This window comes from Mesoplodon mirus (genome assembly GCF_964341445.2).
Source record: "Mesoplodon mirus genome assembly, chromosome: X".
Lineage (NCBI taxonomy): Eukaryota > Metazoa > Chordata > Mammalia > Artiodactyla > Ziphiidae > Mesoplodon > Mesoplodon mirus.
The window spans coordinates 35,663,514-35,681,503 of NC_138981.1; the positions used below are offsets into that span (position 1 = coordinate 35,663,514).

A 17,990-nucleotide genomic window follows, 5' to 3' on the forward strand; every position below is an offset into this window, starting at 1 on the left:
GTTCTGGTCATTTGTTCAGTTGGACAAGAGAGCGAGGACTCTTCTTTTCTTTTCTATTATGGTTTATTACAGGATATTGAATATAGTTCCCTGTGCTATACAGTAGGACCTTATTGTTTATCTATTTTATATATAGTACAATAGTTTCTATCTGCTAACATCAAACTCCTAATTTATCCCTCCCCCATGCTCTTTTCCTTCTGGTGACCATAAGTTTGTTTTCTATGTTTGTGAGTCTGTTTCTGTTTCATAAATAAGTTCATTTGTGTCATATTTTAGATTCCATGTATAAGTGATATCATATGGTATTTGTCTTTCTGACTTACTTCACTCAGTATGATAATCTCTAGGTCCATCCATGTTGCTGCCAATGGCATTATTCTTTTTTATTGCTGAGTAGTATTCCATTGTGTGTGTGTGTATGTGTGCGTGTGTGTGTGTGTGTATCACATCTTCTTTATCCATTAATCTGTCAAGGGATATTTAGGTTGCTTCCATGTCTTGCCTATTGTAAATAGTGCTGCTATGGACATTGGGGTGCATGTGTCTTTTCAAATTAGAGTTTCCATCTTTTCCAGATATATGCCCAGGAATGGGAATGCTGGATCATATGGCCACTATATTTTTAGGTTTTTTTTAAATTGAAGTACAGCTGATTTACAATGTTGTGTTAGTTTCTGCTGTACAACAAAGTGATTAAGTTATACATATATATATATATATATTCTTTCTTACAGTCTTTTCCATTATGGTTTATCACAGGATGTGGAATATAGTTCCCTGTGCTATACAGTAGGACCTTGTTGTTTATCCTAGAGTGAGGACTTAAGAGTGCCCTGTATGGCTGCCTGTTGCAGTAGATGAATCATCTTACATCATTTGTCCTCTTCTTGACTGACATCAAGGGTACTGGGAGTCCTCAGTAGGTGTCCTGTTTTGACTTATTTTCGTATCTGAAGTCCAGAATGCCTAGCACACAATAGGCACTCAATAAATGCTCACTGGATGAATGAATGAGACAAAGAACCATAGGTTTTTGGAAACCTTACTCCTCACTTTTAAAATTCCCCATTTATGAATCTCTCATTAGGCTAGGAATTAAAAGACTTGGTTTCTGATTTTATCTCTACTGCTTACTATCTTTAACATGAGGTTCATAATACCTCATAAACTACTTTGAAGGCCCAAAAGAGGTAATAGTTTTAAACATTTAAGGATCTTACGATCTAGCACAGCACTGAGTCCTGAGCAGTGTATATAAGAAACTAAAGCCATCATTTCTGCCTTTGGGGAGATGCTAATCTAGTTGGGTATAACAAAGCAGAGAACCACACGTGTAGAAGGAGGTGGTATGAGATGTGTGCCATGATCCTGGGATGTCTGGGGGTATTTTTGTTTGTCTGTTTTTGTTTTTTTCTGGAAATGTATTGAAGGAGGGAATGGAGCTGGATAACAAAAGAATGGCATGTCTGTGAAGCATTTAAGTGGGAGTGAACCTATCTTCTAGAGGAGTGTTTTCCAAATCTGGCAGTATATTAGAATACATAGGGAAGCTTTAAAAAAATCATTGCATGGGCCACATCTCAAACCGATTATATCAGAATCTTTGGGGATGAGAGTTGGGAAACAGTACTTTTTTTTTTCAATACATCTTTATTGGAGTATATTTACTTTACATAGTTATGTTAGTTTCTGCTGTATAACAAAGTGAATCAGCTATATGTATACATATATCTCCATATCCCCTCCCTCTTGCATCTCCCTCCCACCCTCCCTATCCCACCCCTCTAGGTGGACACAAAGCACTGAGCTGATCTCCCTGTGCTATGTGGCTGCTTCCCACTAGCTAGCTATTTTACATTTGGTAGTGTATATATGTCCATGCCACTCTCTCACTTCGTCCCAGCCTCACTTCCCATGCTGTGTCCTCAAGTCCATTCTCTACATCTGCGTCTTTATTCCTGCCCTGCCACTAGGTTCATCAGTACCAGTTTTCTAGATTCCATACATATGTGTTAGCATACGGTATTTGTTTTTCTCTTTCTGACTTACTTCACCCTGTATGACAGACTCTAGGTCTATCTACCTCGCTACAAATAACTCAATTTCATTCCGGAAATCAGTATTTTTTAAAAAATCTTCCCAGGTGATGCCAGTGCTTAGTCAGATTTGAGGATACATGTTCCAAAGCTGTGCTCCTCAGACTCTAATCACCTGGAGATTTTGTGAAAGTGCAGAATCTGATCCAGTAGGCGCAAGGTGGAGCCTGAGTTTCTGCCTTCCTAACAAGCTCTGAGATGATGCTGATGCTCCTTAAACAAGGACCGCACTTTGAATAGCTATTTTCTAAAGCGTATATAAATAGATCACACTTCAGGTAGCAAAAGAAGGGACATGGAAGCAGCGTTTATTTAGTACCTGTGTGCCAGGAATCATGCTGGTATCTTTACGTATATTACCTTATTTAATCTTTTTTTCCCACATCTTTATTGGAGTATAATTGCTTTACAATGTTGTGTTAGTTTCTGCTGTACAACAAAGTGAATCAGCTATATGTATACATATATCCCCATATCCCCTCCCTCTAGAGACTCCCTCCTACCCTCCATATCCCACGCCTCTAGGTCGTCACAAAGCATCGAATTGATCTCCTTGTGCTATGCAGCAGCTTCCCACTAGCCATCCATTATACATTGGGTAGTGTGTATATGTCCATGCTACTCTCTCACTTCATCCCAGCTTCCCCTTGCCCTCAAGTCCGTTCTCTACATCTGCGTCTTTATTCCTGCCCTGCCACTATGTTCATCAGTACCGCTTTTTATATGTGTTAGCATACGGTATTTGTTTTTCTCCTTCTGACTTACTTCACTCTGTATGACAGATTCTAGATCCATCTACCTCACTACAAATAAGTCAATTTTGTTCCTTTTTATGGCTGAGTAATATTCCATTGTATATATGTGCCACATCTTCTGTATCCATTTGTCTGTCGATGGACACGTAGGTTGCTTCCATGTCCTGGCTATTGTAAATAGTGTTGCAATGAACATTGTGGTCCATGACTCTTTTTGAATTATGGTTTTCTCAGGGTATACGCCCAGTAGTGGGATTGGTGGGTCCTATAGTAGTTCTATTTTTAGTTTTTTAAGGAACCTCCATACTGTTCTCCATAGTGGCTGTATCAATTTACATTCCCACCAACAGTGCAGGAGGGTTCCCTTTTCTCCACACCCTCTCCAGCATTTAGTTTCTAGATTTTTTGGTGATGGCCATTCTCACTGGTGTGAGGTGATACCTCATTGTAGTTTTGATTTTCATTATTCTAATGATTAGTGGTGTTGAGCATCTTTTCATGTATTCGTTGCCCAGCTGTATGTCTTCTTTGGAGAAATGTGTATTTAGGTCATCTGCCCATTTTTGGATTGGGTTGTTTGTTTTTCTGATATTGAGCCGCATGAGCTCCTTGTATATTTTGGAGATTAATTCTTTGTCAGTTGCTTCGTTTGCAAATATTTTTTCCCATTCTAAGGGTTGTCTTTTCATCTTGTTTATTGTTTCTTTTGCTGTGCAAAAGCTTTTAGCTTTCATTAGGTCCCATTTGTTTATTTTTTTTAATTTCCTTACTCTAGGAGGTGGGTCCAAAAGGATCTTGCTGTGATTTATGTCATAGAGTGTTCTGCCTATGTCTTCTTTGATAGTGTCTGGCCTTACATTTAGGTCTTTAATCCATTTTGAGATTATTTTTGTGTATGGTGTTATGCTGTGTACTAATTTTATTCTTTTACATGTATCTGTCCATTTTACCCAGCACCACTGAAGAGGCTGTCTTTTCTCCATTGTATATTCTTGCCTCCTTTATCAAAAATAAGGTGACCATATGTGCGTGGGTTTATCTCTGGGCTTTCTATCCTGTTCCATTGATCTATATTTCTGTTTTTGTGCCAGTACTATACTGTCTTGATTACTGTAGCTTTGTAGTATAGTCTGAAGTCATGGAACCTGATTCCTCCAACTCTGGTTTTCTTTCTCAAGATTGCTTTGGCTATTCAGGGTCTTTTGTGTTTCCATACAAATTGTAAAATTTCTTCTTCTGTGAAATATGCCATTGGTAATTTGATATGGATTGCATTGAACCTGTAGATTGCTTTGGGTAGTATAGTCATTTTCACAATATTGATTCTTCTAATCCAGGAGCACTGTATATATCTCCATCTGTTTATGTTATCTTTGATTTCTTTCATCAGAGTTTTATAGTTTTCTGAGTACAGGTCTTTTGCCTCCTTTGGTAGGTTTATTCCTAGGTATTTTAATCTTTTTGTTGCGATGGTAAATGGGATTTTTCCTTAATTTCCCTTTCTGATCTTTCATTGTTAGTGTATCGGGATGCAAGAGATTTCTGTGTACTAATTTTGTATCCTGCACCCTTACCAAATTCATTGATTAGTTCTAGTAGTTTTCTGGTGGCATCTTTAGGATTTTCTGTGTATAGTATCATGTCATTGGCAAACAGTGACAGTTTTACTTCTTCTTTTCCAATTTGTTTTCCTTTTATTTCTTTTTCTTCTCTGATTGCTGTGGCTAGGACTTCGAATACTATGTTGAATAATACTGATGAGAGTGGACATCGTTGTCTTGTTCCTGATCTTAGAAGAAATGCTTTCAGTTTTTTACCATTGAGAATGATGTTTGCTGTGGATTTGTCGTATATGGCTTTCATTATGTTGAGGTAGTTCCCTCTATACCTCCTTTCTGGAGAGTTTTTATTATAAATGGGTGTAGAATTTTGTCAAAAGCTTTTTCTGTATCTATTGATATGATCATATGGTTTTTATTCTTTAATTTGTTAATCTGGTGTATCACATTGATTGTTCTGTGTATAATGAAGAATCCTTGCATCCCTGGGATAAATCCCATTTGATCATGGTATATGATCCTTTTAATGTATTGTTGGATTCTGTTTGCTAGTACTTTGTTGAGGAATTTTGCGTCTCTGTTCTTCAGTGATATTGTTCTATTATTTTATTTTCTTGTAATACCTTTGTCTGGTTTTGGTATCCAGGTGATGGTGGCCTCATAGAATGAGTTTGGGAGTGTTCCTCCCTCTGCAATTTTTTGCAGGAGTTTGAGAAGGATAGGTGTTACCTTTTCTCTAAATGTTTGATAGAATTCTCCTGTGAAGCCATCTGGTCCTGGACTTTTGTTTGTTGGAAGATTTTTAATTACAGTTTCAATATCATTACCTGTGGTTGGTCTGTTTATGTTTTTTAATTCTTCCTGGATCAGTCTTGGAAGGCTGTACTTTCCCAAGAATTTGTCCATTTCTTCCAGGTTGTCCATTTTATTGGCATAGAGTTGTTTGTAGTAGTCTCTTATGATTTTTTTTTTTTTAGTTTCTTCTTTATAACAAAGTGAATCAGTTATACATATACATCTCTTCCCATATCCCTTCCCTCTTGCATCTCCCTCCCTCCCACCCTCCCTGTCCCACCCCTCCAGGTGGTCACAAAGCACCGAGCTGATCTACCTGTGCTATGCAGCTGCTTCCCACTAGCTATCTACCTTACGTTTGGTAGTGTATATATGTCCATGCCTCTCTCTCGCTTTGTCACAGCTTACCCTTCCCCCTCCCCATATCCTCAAGTCCATTCTCAAGTAGGTCTGTGTCTTTATTCCTGTTTTACCCCTAGGTTCTTCATGACATTTTTTTTTCTTAAATTCCATATATATGTGTTAGCATACGATATTTGTCTTTCTCTTTCTGACTTGCTTCACTCTGTGTGACAGAGTGTAGGTCTATCCACCTCATTACAAATAGCTCAATTTCGTTTCTTTTTATGGTTGAGTAATATTCCATTGTATATATGTGCCACATCTTTATCCATTCATCAGATGATGGACACTTAGGTTGTTTCCATCTCCGGGCTATTGTAAATAGAGCTGCAATGAACATTTTGGTACATATCTCTTTTTGAATTATGGTTTTCTCAGGGAATATGCCCAGTAGTGGGATTGCTGGGTCATATGGTAGTTCTATTTGTAGTTTTTTAAGGAACCTCCATACTGTTCTCCATAGTGGCTGTACCAATTCACATTCCCACCAACAGTGCAAGAGGGTTCCCTTTTCTCCACACCCTCTCCAGCATTTATTGTTTCTAGATTTTTTGATGATGGCCATTCTGACTGGTGTGAGATGATATCTCATTGTAGTTTGAATTTGCATTTCTCTAATGATTAATGATGTTGAGCATTCTTTCATGTGCTTGTTGGCAGTCTGTATATCTTCTTTGGAGAAATGTCTATTTAGGTCTATATCTTCTTTGGAGAAATGTCTATTTAGGTCTTCTGCCCATTTTTGGATTGGGTTGTTTGTTTTTTTGACATTGAGCTGCATGAGCTGCTTGTAAATTTTGGAGATTAATCCTTTGTCAGTTGCTTCATTTGCAACTATTTTCTCCCATTCTGAGGGTTGTCTTTTGGTCTTGTTTATGGTTTCCTTTGCTGTGCAAAAGCTTTGAAGTTTCATTAGGTCCCATTTGTTTATTTTTGTTTTTATTTCCATCTCTCTAGGAGGTGGGTCCAAAAGGATCTTGCTGTGATTTATGTCATAGAGTGTTCTGCCTATGTTTTCCTCTAAGAATTTGATAGTGTCTGGCCTTACATTTAGGTCTTTAATCCATTTTGAGTTGTTTTTTGTGTATGGTGTCAGGGAGTGTTCTCATTTCATTCTTTTACATGTAGCTGTCCAGTTTTCCCAGCACCACTTATTGAAGAGGCTGTCTTTTCTCCATTGTATATTCCTGCCTCCTTTATTAAAGATAAGGTGACCATACATGCATGGGTTTAGCTCTGGGCTTTCTGTCCTGTTCCATTGACCTATATTTTTGTTTTTGTGCCAGTACCATACTGTCTTGATAACTGTAGCTTTGTAGTGTAGTCTGAAGTCAGGGAGCCTGATTCCTCCAGCTCCGTTTTTCGTTCTCAAGATCAGCATCTTCTCATTTAATCTTAAAAACAGTCCCAGTAGAATGTTGGGCTTCCCTGGTTGCGCAGTGGTTGAGAGTCTGCCTGCCGATGCAGGGGACACGGGTTCGTGCTCTGGTCCGGGAAGGTCCCACATGCCACGCAGTGGCTGGGCCCGTGAACCATGGCCGCTGAGCCTGCACGTCTGGAGCCTGTGCTCTGCAACGAGAGAGGCCACAACAGTGAGAGGCCTGCGTACTACAAAAAAAAAAAAAAAAAAAAAAAAAACAGTTCCAGTAGAATGTTACTACTCCCAGTTTAGAACTGAAGAGACTGAAGTTGAGTGGGTAAATCATTGTTTAAGGTTGAACAACTAATTCATGATGGAACCTGTATTCAAAGAAAGGCATATCTGATATCAGAGCCCCCAGATCAGTGGAAATTGTTGGAAACCCTCATATGCTAGCGGAAGCGTTTCGACCTGAAATGATGGACAGTGTCTTTGCAGCAAACTCTTCATTGGCTCACTTAAGGAAAGTACCCATGTTGCCAAGCTTGATTTCACACTCTTGTCTCATGTAATATATCTAGGCTTGGAGAGAACATGGTATTGTGCATGCCTGTAGACTGGGGTTGTGTTCCCACGTTATGGTATCAAGGATACCCTGGAGAAGATAGAGTAGAATGTAAATAAATACTAATAGCAAAATAGTAGTGCTAGTGGAAGATGTCAAAAGTAAAACAGAAACATTATGTTTTTCCACTACTGAGATCAAAGGATTATTGGTTCGGGAGGGAGAAATTGTGTTTTTTCAGTCATTTGACTCTAACTCCTTGATTCTTTCCAATATTCTTCCAAATGAAAACACCCCTTAAATGAAGATAGCTCTGCTCCTCTGGTTTGTTTTTGGGGTATTTTAAAGTGATTTTTGTTTTCTCTTCTTCCAGGAAGCTGAAAAATGAACTCTTGGAAGCAAAACGTAGAAGTGGGAAGACTCAGCAAGAGACCAGCAGGGTCTGTCCTCACTGTCAGAGAAACCTGGGCTTGATATTCGACCGCGGAGACCCGTGCCAGGCCTGCTCACTCAGAGTGTGCAGCCAGTGCCGTGTCTCAGGCCTTGATGGCAGCTGGCGGTGCACCGTCTGTGCCAAAGTCGCGTGAGTTTCTTGCCTTTGTGTGGAAAGTCAGTTTTGATGACTGAAGGGTTTGGAGTGGGGAAAGCAGGAAGGAAGAAGAGTATTTAAAAGGTAGGGATGGAGAGTAGAACTAAAAGTGTAGCCCAGCCACAGGCTCAGCACTGCCTTGGCAGGGTGTGGTGTGTGTGTGTGTGTGTGTGACAGAGAGAGAGAGAGGGAGGGACAAACAGACAAAAATGGAACAATATGCTTATTTTTTAAAACTATAAAACACAGTACAACTGGAAGCCTCACAGAACATGGTCTCTTGCTGCATCTGAAAACCACCCTCTGGCTTTCTTAGAGCCACACTTGGCTCCACATGGCTTCTCAGAAGGCACAGACAGTTGCCCTTGAGACATTCTTAGACATTTGGGGTGACTGGCAAGATGAGTATGAAATATCCAGCCTGCTCTTCACATCAGCTGAAGTAGCCCCTGAATTTCCTCCCAACCTAGTTCTTGAGAAAGGGTGAAGGGAGACAGCTTTATCATTTGCCTCCATGTTTAGCCTGTGGGAATGTCATGGCTGTGGGTTTCACTCTGCCAGCCAGGGTGCAAATCAAGAGTCATTGTTTTCTAAGTTCAGTTAAACTGGAGTCCAAGCACCATAAGGTCTCTACTACTCCTTGGGCATGCCAAACTCCATCCTTTTAAGAAATCTGACCCTGGATCAACTGGTATGTTTTCTCCCTCCCAAGGTCCCTTCATCTCTTCTGCTCTGGATAGTACCTAATAATCTCATCTCAAGGCAACTCCATGTTGACCTCTCTTTCCTGCGGTTGAGGTCGGGGATGCTGGCATCACATCAGGTTTACCTGGTTTGGTTGGGTTTGGTTTATCTTTTATCCTCACTAACTCATTCTCTTATAGGAGTTAAGATGCTATCTTAGGAGGAAAAGTGAATAGTTTAGTAGTGAGAGTGAGTGACCTTCATTTCCAACTTCTCTGAATGAGGACGACTGTGTTCTATTGATGTCTCCTGTGTTCACTGATTGCATTATTTAACCAATGTTATTTCTCCTGTACTTTTTCATAAAATTGATCATAAATTGAGCAATTCATACTATGTTTCCACACTACATTGAGATAAGCAGCTCTAAAGAAATGAACCATTTAAGTTATCTCATTACTTTCTTTGGATACATTACTTTGATTTACCTAAGCAACCATCTTCAGTTCTTTGTCTCGCATAGATTCCTCTTCATACTTGCCTCTTAGTTATTGGCAAACATCATTTACCAGATCTGGGGGAATGAGCACTGATGGAATCATTGACATAATGTGTTGCAACGTAGCTTTTGTTGATATTGGTATTCTTTTTCTAAACTGAGTTTAGTCATCTGCAAATCAAGATGCAGAAATAATCCTGGGTACCTTCCTGTTTTTCCCATGAAATCAAAGTATTTACTTTGGATATTTCTCCATATACATGTACAGAAAAGTATCAATAATGCATTTTGCTTTCTACTTAAAAGAAACATGATACATCTGTGACTCATGTAAGTAATGCAGAAGTTGCTCTTTTAGACCCTGGACTCTTCCTAGAAAATTTGTTTCTGTGTGGGATAATGCTTTCTCCAATTCTGCTTCCCTTTACTTGGCATTTCAGAGTTGGATATAAAGGTTCTTCCAGTATAGTCAAATAATGAGTTATAGAGGAAATAATTAATGGACAGAATTTCCTCAATTACAGTTTTGCTTGTATACAATTTTGCAGGAGCATTTGTCCCTCTCCACCCTTAGTGACCACTAGAGGACAACAAATCAAATTAACCAGAAGCAAATGAATAGAAAGAGGAAAACTTGGAAAGAGGCTAGCATCCTTTCTGTTTATGAATAAAAAACATGCACTTGGCTTTTTTTAAAAACTAGAGTTAACTTACACAAAAGGGCACAAATGACAAGTGTACAACAGGATTTCTCAGTTTCAACATCACTGATAATTTGGACAATATGATTCTTTGTGGAGGAGGGAGGGGCTGTCCTGTGTACTGTAAGGTGTTTAGCAGCATCCCTACCCATTAGACGCCAGTAGCACTCTGCCCTTTTCCAGTGGTAACAATGAAAAGTTCCTCCAGACATTGCCAAATGTCCCCTGAAGAGCAAAAGTCACTTGGGGTTGAGAAGCAGTGGTGTACAGCTTTGCAAATTATCACAATTTCTGTGTAACTATCATTCAGGTGAAGAAATAGAACATTACTAACACCCCAGAAACCTTTCTTCTTCCTCCTCACAAACACTAGTCCCTTCTTATTCCCCAGGTATAAATACTATCCTGCTAACACTATAGATTAACTTTGAGTTTTTATATTTTATTTAAATTGACTCATACAGGGTGTGTTTGTTTGTTTCTAAGTACTTTAGGTCAACAGCGTGTTTGTGAGACATCCATTTTTGTTGCATTTGGCAGTTGTCTACTTATTTTCACTGTTTTATAACTTACAGGTTGTTCCAGGTTATCCTCTCACTAGCAATGCCTGGAAGTTGATTACTTTATATTTTTACCAACCCTGTTTTTTGTTTTTCTATTTTCATAATTTTGTTGGGTGTGTAGTAGATTACTTTGCATTTTTCTTTATTACTATTGAGAATGAAGATATTTTCATATGTTTATTGACCATTTGAACGTCCTTTTCTGTGCAGTACTAGTTCAGGTCTCTTTTTTTCTATTAGATTGTCAGTCTTTTATTGACTAGTGTGAAGGAGTTTTTATATATCCTACATACAAACAGCGTTGGTTCCTTGTGTTGGAGATATTTTTTCCCAACTTCTGATTTGCCTCTTTGTTCTCTTACTGGTGCCTTTGATTAACAGAAATCTCTAAGTTTTCGTAACTCAATTTGTTCATCTTTTCCTATATGAGATTAGTGGGATTTTTTTTCTGTGTTCTGTTTTAAAAAAAAAAAAAACTTTTTCTAACTCCCAAATGATGAAAATATTCTCCCATGTGATCTTCTGTAATTGTTACTGTTTTAGCTTTTATCTTTACACTTACAAAAATCAGTTCCAACTAGATTGTATATGCTGTTAGTTAGGGATTCATTTTCATATTTTAATATGGGTATCTACTTGACCCAGCACCATTCACTGAAGATTATTTTTTCACTGTTGTACAGTGTTAACCTTCACAAATCAAGTATCATTTCTGAACACTCTATTATGCCTAACATTGTGCTGATGACACATTATTTTCATTATTGTAGCTTTATAATAAAATTTTATATCCAGTAGACTTCCTACTTTTTTGTTTTTGTTCAAAACGCCCTGAGTATTATTGGCCTCTGGTATTTTCAAATATGTTTTAGAATCAGCTTTCCAGAAAACAAGTCCTACTGGCATTTTTATAGGGACTGCATTACATCAGTAGATACTTCTGGAGAGAATTGATATCTTTCAGTATTTAGTCTCTCAGTCGACAAACACTATGTGCCCCTTCATTTATTTGCCTTTAATTTCTCTCAATAATATTTTATAGTTTTCCTGGTCTTATACATTATTATATTTATTCCAAGTATTTGATTTTTATGTTATTGTAAATAGTATGCTTTTAAATTTTTTGTTTTCTAATTGTTGATATGTAGAAATATGAATTGATTTGGGTAGTCTCATCTGTATCCAGAGATCTTGTTAAATTCACTTTTTAATTATAACAGTTTCTGTGGTGCCTTTCAGATTTTATTTCTGCACAATTGTACTATCTTTTCTAATACTTATATCTTTTTTTCTTGCCATATTGTATATTTTCAGTTTTATTGGTTTCTTCCTTGCTCTTTCTTTTCTTTTACTTTCTTTGAATTTAATTTATTTTTGATTAACAATTTTTTGATTCAGATATTTAGATACTTGATTTTCCAGCCTTTGCTCTTTTATGACATATACATTTAAGGTTATGAATTTCCCTGTTTTCACTGCTTTATTTAGCTGCATCCCACACATATCAATTATTTTTATGATATTCATTTTATTCTTTCTATTTGCTAATTTCCATCATCATCTTTTTCTTTAACTATGAATTATTTATGATTGTCTTTCTTAATTTATAATTTCCTAGAGATTTTCTGTATCCCTTTTTGATACTGAATTCTAGCTTAATTCCACTGTGGTCAGAGAACATACTCTGTGTGGTTTCAGTATTTGAAATTTGGCCCAGAATATGGTCAGTTTTGTTAAATATTTCCTGATTCCTTGAAAGAAAATGAATTCTGCAGGATTGATTTGAGTATCCTAGTTATGTCTTTTAATGATGTTTGTTAATTGTGTTGTCCAAATCTTCCATATCCCTACTAATTTTTTTATCTACATAGTCTGTCTGATATTGAGAGAAATATATACTAACCTCTCTCAATAATGATTGTGGATTTTCTATTTTTCCTTTTAGTTTGATAATATTTGCTTTATAAATGTTGAAGTTAGAGTCTTGAGTGCTTAAATATTTAGAATTATGAGATTTTACACATGTACAGAAACCTTTATAATTATGAAAAATCTTTCCTTATCTCTAGTTATGATTTTTTCCTTGAAGTTTACTTTGCAATCAGTATGGCTGCAATAGCTTTCTTTGGCTAGTGTATGTTTGGTAAATCCTCTTTATTCTTTACTTTCAACCTCTCTGTTTCTTTATGTTTAAGGTGTGTCTCTTGTAAGCAGCATATAATTGCATGCACATGTTTTAAATCTAGTCTGACAGTTGTCATTTAATTAGTATATATGTTCCATTTGTAGTAATGAAATAACTCACATATTTTACTTAAAATCTGCCTCTCATTTACTCATTCTCTCTTTGTCCCATCTATTCTGTTCTTTTATCTCTACTTATTTGCCTTCATTTAGGTTGTCTAAGTATTTTTCTATTTATCTCCTAATATCTATACATTATTTATCACTCATCTAAAGATTACTCTAGAGATTACAACATACATTCTTTTTTTTGTTTTTTTTTGTTTTTTTTTGTTTTTGCGGTACACGGGCCTCTCACTGCTGCGGCCCCTCCCGCCGCGGAGCACAGGCTCCAGACGCGCAGGCCCAGCGGCCATGGGTCACAGGCCCAGCCGCTCCGCGGCATGCGGGAGGGGCACGAACCCGCGTCACCCGCGTCCCCCGCATCGGCAGGCAGACTCCCAACCACTGCGCCACCAGGGAAGCCCCAACATACATTCTTGACTTGTTAAAATCTAATATTAATTAGTACTTTTGGTACTTCCAAGACAATACCAGGACCTAAGACTCTTTAATTCCCTTTACTCCCCTCCTAGTGGTATTGTATATTTTAAATATCTGTATGTCTATCTATATCTATGCACACACATATACACACATATGTATTTATACTTATAGATATATATAGCTTGTCCTAGTTCATTCAGGCAGCTGTAACAGAACACCATAGACTGGGTGGCTTTTAAACAGCAGCCATTTATTTTTCGTAGTCCTGGAGACTGGGAAGTCTAAGATCAGGGTTCTTGAAGATTTGTTGTCTGGTGAGGGTCTGCTTTCTGGTTCATAGCTATAGTCTTACTGTGTCCTCACATGGCAGAAAGGGCAAGGGAGCTCTCTGGGGTCTCTTTTATAAGGGGAGCAATCACCTCCCAAAGGCTCCACCTCCAAATACCATCACATTGGGAGTTATGTTTCAACATATGAATTGTGGGGGGGATATATTCAGTCTATAACATACTTAATCCCACAAGATATTATTATTTTGTAGTCAATATTCACTTAAATTTACTACATAGTTACCCTTCTTGTTGCTCTATATTTTTTATTACTACATCTCTGTGTTTCTATCTGGAATAATTTTCCCTCTGCCTAAAGGGTAACCTTTAGCATTTCCTTTAGTGTAAGTTCTCCTAGTGATAAATACTCTCAAGTTTTGTTTTTCTTAGCATGGCTTTATTTCACTCAGTTCCAAACATGTTTTTGCCAGCTTATTCAATTCTTGGTTAGAGGTTGTTAACTTTCAGTAATTTGAAGATATTATTCCGTCGGTTTCTGGTTTCCAGTGTTTCTGTTAAAAAATCAGATGTCAATATACTGTTGCTCCTTTGAAGGTAATGATATTTTTCTTCAATTACTTTTAATATTTTCCCCTTTTCCATTGGATCTTTAACAGTTACTATACCGTACCTAGGTGTGATTTTCTTTGTATTTATCCATCTTGGAGCCTTAGTCCCTGAGAGAGCGGATCTGTTTTTGGATCACATTTATTCCTAGGGAAGAGTCCTACAAGGTCTCAAAATATACCTATTAGATAAGATAGATGATTGATTTTATATATTATAAATAGTGGAAATAAGAACACTAAGAGGATAGAATGTGTGTTAGTAGAGTTGGATTGAATAAGTATCAAAGTTTGTCTGTTTGTTTTTTCCACCCAGCTCTTTTCCCACCAAACTCTGCCAAGGTGTGGTTTGCCATTTCAGGGCAGTGAAGAAAGGAAATGGGATTTTAACAAATGACTGACCTTCCAATTGCAGGGTCTGAGGACTTAAGGAATTTCTCAATAACTATTTCCTCAATTCTTTAAAAGTATTATTTTATTTGATCCCTAGTATTTAATCATTTCCATTTTTTATTCCATTACTGTTTACCTCTTCCCTACACCCTGGACCCTCATTTGCTCAGACAACTGTAACTAGGGACTGTGACTCATGGGCGTTTCAGTCAATCAGGGGTTGCCTCAAGCTGCTGTATGGGGAGAGTAATTTTGTCTTTAATTTCTAAATGCCAGTTGTAATTACTGAAACATTCTTTTCAATACAAGACCCAAGGGGCTTGTGTATCCATGCATTGCTAATTGAAAGTTTTGCCATCAACTCATCTGCTAGTCAGTATGGATGGTAACTGCGGGTCTAATTCACACAAAATTTCCCCTAAATCTTCTCAGATCAACATTAGGTTATATGTAGAGAGAGAAACTTTTAATGTGTTAAGTCAATGGAATTTGCAAGTTGTTTGTTATGGAAGTTAGCCTACCCAAACTAACATAACCCCTTCCTGTGTTTTTTCCCCTTAATATTTATATGCTATATACTTTACTTATCTTGTTTATTATCTTTCTTCCTCCACTAGGATATAAGCTTCATAACCATGAGGGCAGGGTTTTTAATCTATAATGTTCAATGAAGTAGTTCTAGTGCCTAAAAGAATCCCTATGGCAGGTACTCAATGAATATTTGTTAAATGATTAGATGGATGGATGAATAAGCAAATGAGTGGATAAATGAATGAATGAATAAATGGCAGGGTCCCACTTAAAGCATGTCAGGCTTAAGCAAGTTATGGAACAAATGTGGTTTTCTTCTGTCAGGAGAATGGAATTAAAACACACACACGTACGTACACACACACACACACACACACACGAGAGACGTGCCAAATACATTTGCCCTCTGAACAGAGTAAATTTCCAGCTGTCACTGAAAGATATAAGGCAAGTTGTTGTCAGAAGGGTGTTAGAATAAATAATAACAAATTGAAGGTTCTGTGTTCTCCTTAGGAGATGTTAATGCATCAATACAGAACTTCTGAATCACTTGTACTTCTTTTATTGGTATAACAATAACTTAATAAACCCAACTATCCACTTATCCAATTGATCTATCCTTTGACCCATCCATCCATCCTTCCTACAACATTTATTGATAACCTGTTGGTATACTAGAGGATAAGGATACAAAGATGAATAAAAAATGGACTACCCTCAGTGGTTTCAGAGTCTAAGGAGGAAGATGAGTTTATTACATCATTGTCTCAAAGTAGAGGAAGAAACAGAGCTTTCATTGATTCTTACACCTCTTTGACAACAATTTATAGTTGTAGCATGTGTGACAGCTGGAAATGTACACGATGAGTGTTTAACTTGATATAAACAAAATCCCTCCTCATTTTTAAAGCTGGAAACAGAGACCATTATTTCTTCAATATTCCAGCTATGAGTCTACGTGATCTCAGAGAGTATCTGTCAGTGTTGGAAGTATCTTGTTTGCTATTCATGGAGTGGTTTTCAAAAAGGAAGTGTGAATGATATTTTATTGGCAGTGGATGTCCTTTATTTGTTGTGAGAGAATGCTGCAGCGCCAGTGGGCTGTCTCCGTGTTCAATAGACCATAAAATTGAAATTACCACCCTGACCTCTAAGAGATGAAATGAGTCAGAAAGTGACTTATTCTCTAATCAGTTGGAAATACAACCTTTATTGTCATTTACCTTGGAGTGGATAAAAGTAAAGAGATTTTATTGCTGTAGCACTGAAAACGATTACAGCAAGGACTGATAGAGGGAGGCTCCCTCTTACAATGGGCTGAGGAACCCTTGATATTTTCTCCAACCCCTTCTGGTTTTACCAAGTTGGTTGCTGTTGGTTTAGTTTTAAAAGTAACTCTATAGAAACAGAATGAAAGGGACCCCCGACACAGCCAGTTAGTTCATGTTGCTATCTTAATGAGACCTACAAAATTCCACATGATTATGTTAGCTGAGGCAGTTGCCATGCAACACAAAGACAGTCATAATGATCATTTTTCCTAATTAGCACCTCAGTTGAACTCAGAAAGACCCCTAAGATAAAAGTGACATGACAGAGATCCCAAAAAAGAAATAGTTCTAATATGATGTTGATGAGCGGATCTTATTTATATTCATGCCATGTGGTGACATTTCGTGCTGCTGTATGTCCTTGTGAAAGTCTTTGTAATTTTAAAGGAGGAACCTGGTGGTTGTGTTTTTGATGAATTTGTAGTGATTACTGCAAATAGATGAAATATATCTGAAATAGACAAACTATTAGTCTCAGTAACTTAGATAGTACCAATGGTTGGAACACACACACAGAGAGTGCAGGAGGGAATATATAGTGCTTTGTTATGAGGAATTGAAATACAGCTCCTGACATCCGGAAACTGATCTGACATTTACATGTGGGCCTTGATGTTGCTGGGAGCTGATCTGGCACTCACAGGCAGGCTGTGGTGTTCTCCTGGTGGACATAAACGACCGCAGAGCAGCAGGCTCCCACACGATCACTCTGCAACCAGGATGAAGTGAGAGAAAATAAGAATACTTCATAATCTTGTCTAAGCAGAGACCAAAGCAAGGTGACTGGTCAAGCCACAAAGTATCAGACATCCCCCTCTCTTGGCTAATGTGAATTTCCTGATACCTCCTTACCAATTACAGCTTTAGCCTTCTTCTAGTTGGCCCATCTTCTTGATGAAACTTAAGATACCAGTCATAGCATTGTCCCCACTTCCTGACATCACCTAATCTAGAGCAAATCCCTGTTGCCTTGAACTCTCCCCATAATTACCTAACATAACCCAAAATTCTATGTTAAATCCTTTCAAACGCCCTCTTACTGAGACTTCCTGTGGTTCTTCATGGCATGTGTTTTCCTTCATTGCAATGAACAAAAATCTCAACTTGTTCTTGGCGATCTTTTGGTCTCATGGGTATTGGCAGTTGCCACATAGTCATTTCAAAATCAATCCTAGTTAACAAATTTCTGTAATCTAGTTACAAGGGAAAGATGCACATCAGAGTAATCCCACACTGACCCACAGAGTTTGGGGGTGGTAAGAAGCTGTTTTGAGCGCCTTGACATGCTATTTTCAGTCACTTATTAATCATATACAAGAGCCCTCCCCTTTTTTTTTAGAATGCTCTGTTCACTGTGGTTTAGTATCTTAATACCTACATAAACTAGAGGGATTTTTTAAAATATGGAAGTGTCATACATATCAAGACACTCTACATGTACTGTTTAGACAATAATAAAAAGAATATCTGTGTATTCACCACCCAGTTTAAGAATGAGAGCATTCTTGTTTTGCATTTTTATTCCCTTGCTTTACTTTA

General features: G+C 37.6%; 1 protein-coding gene across 8 annotated transcripts in view; it reads left to right on the forward strand.

Annotated features, from left to right (window-relative positions):
- The window catches only part of SYTL5 (synaptotagmin like 5), a 249,609-nt gene that overhangs the window by 86,913 nt on the left and 144,706 nt on the right, over positions 1-17,990 (forward strand). For all 8 annotated transcript variants that reach the window (XM_082610596.1, XM_082610593.1, XM_082610595.1 and 5 more), the window contains exon 3: positions 7,909-8,118. In XM_082610596.1, the coding sequence (XP_082466722.1) occupies positions 7,909-8,118 (210 nt within the window). The remainder of the gene's footprint in view (positions 1-7,908; positions 8,119-17,990) is intronic.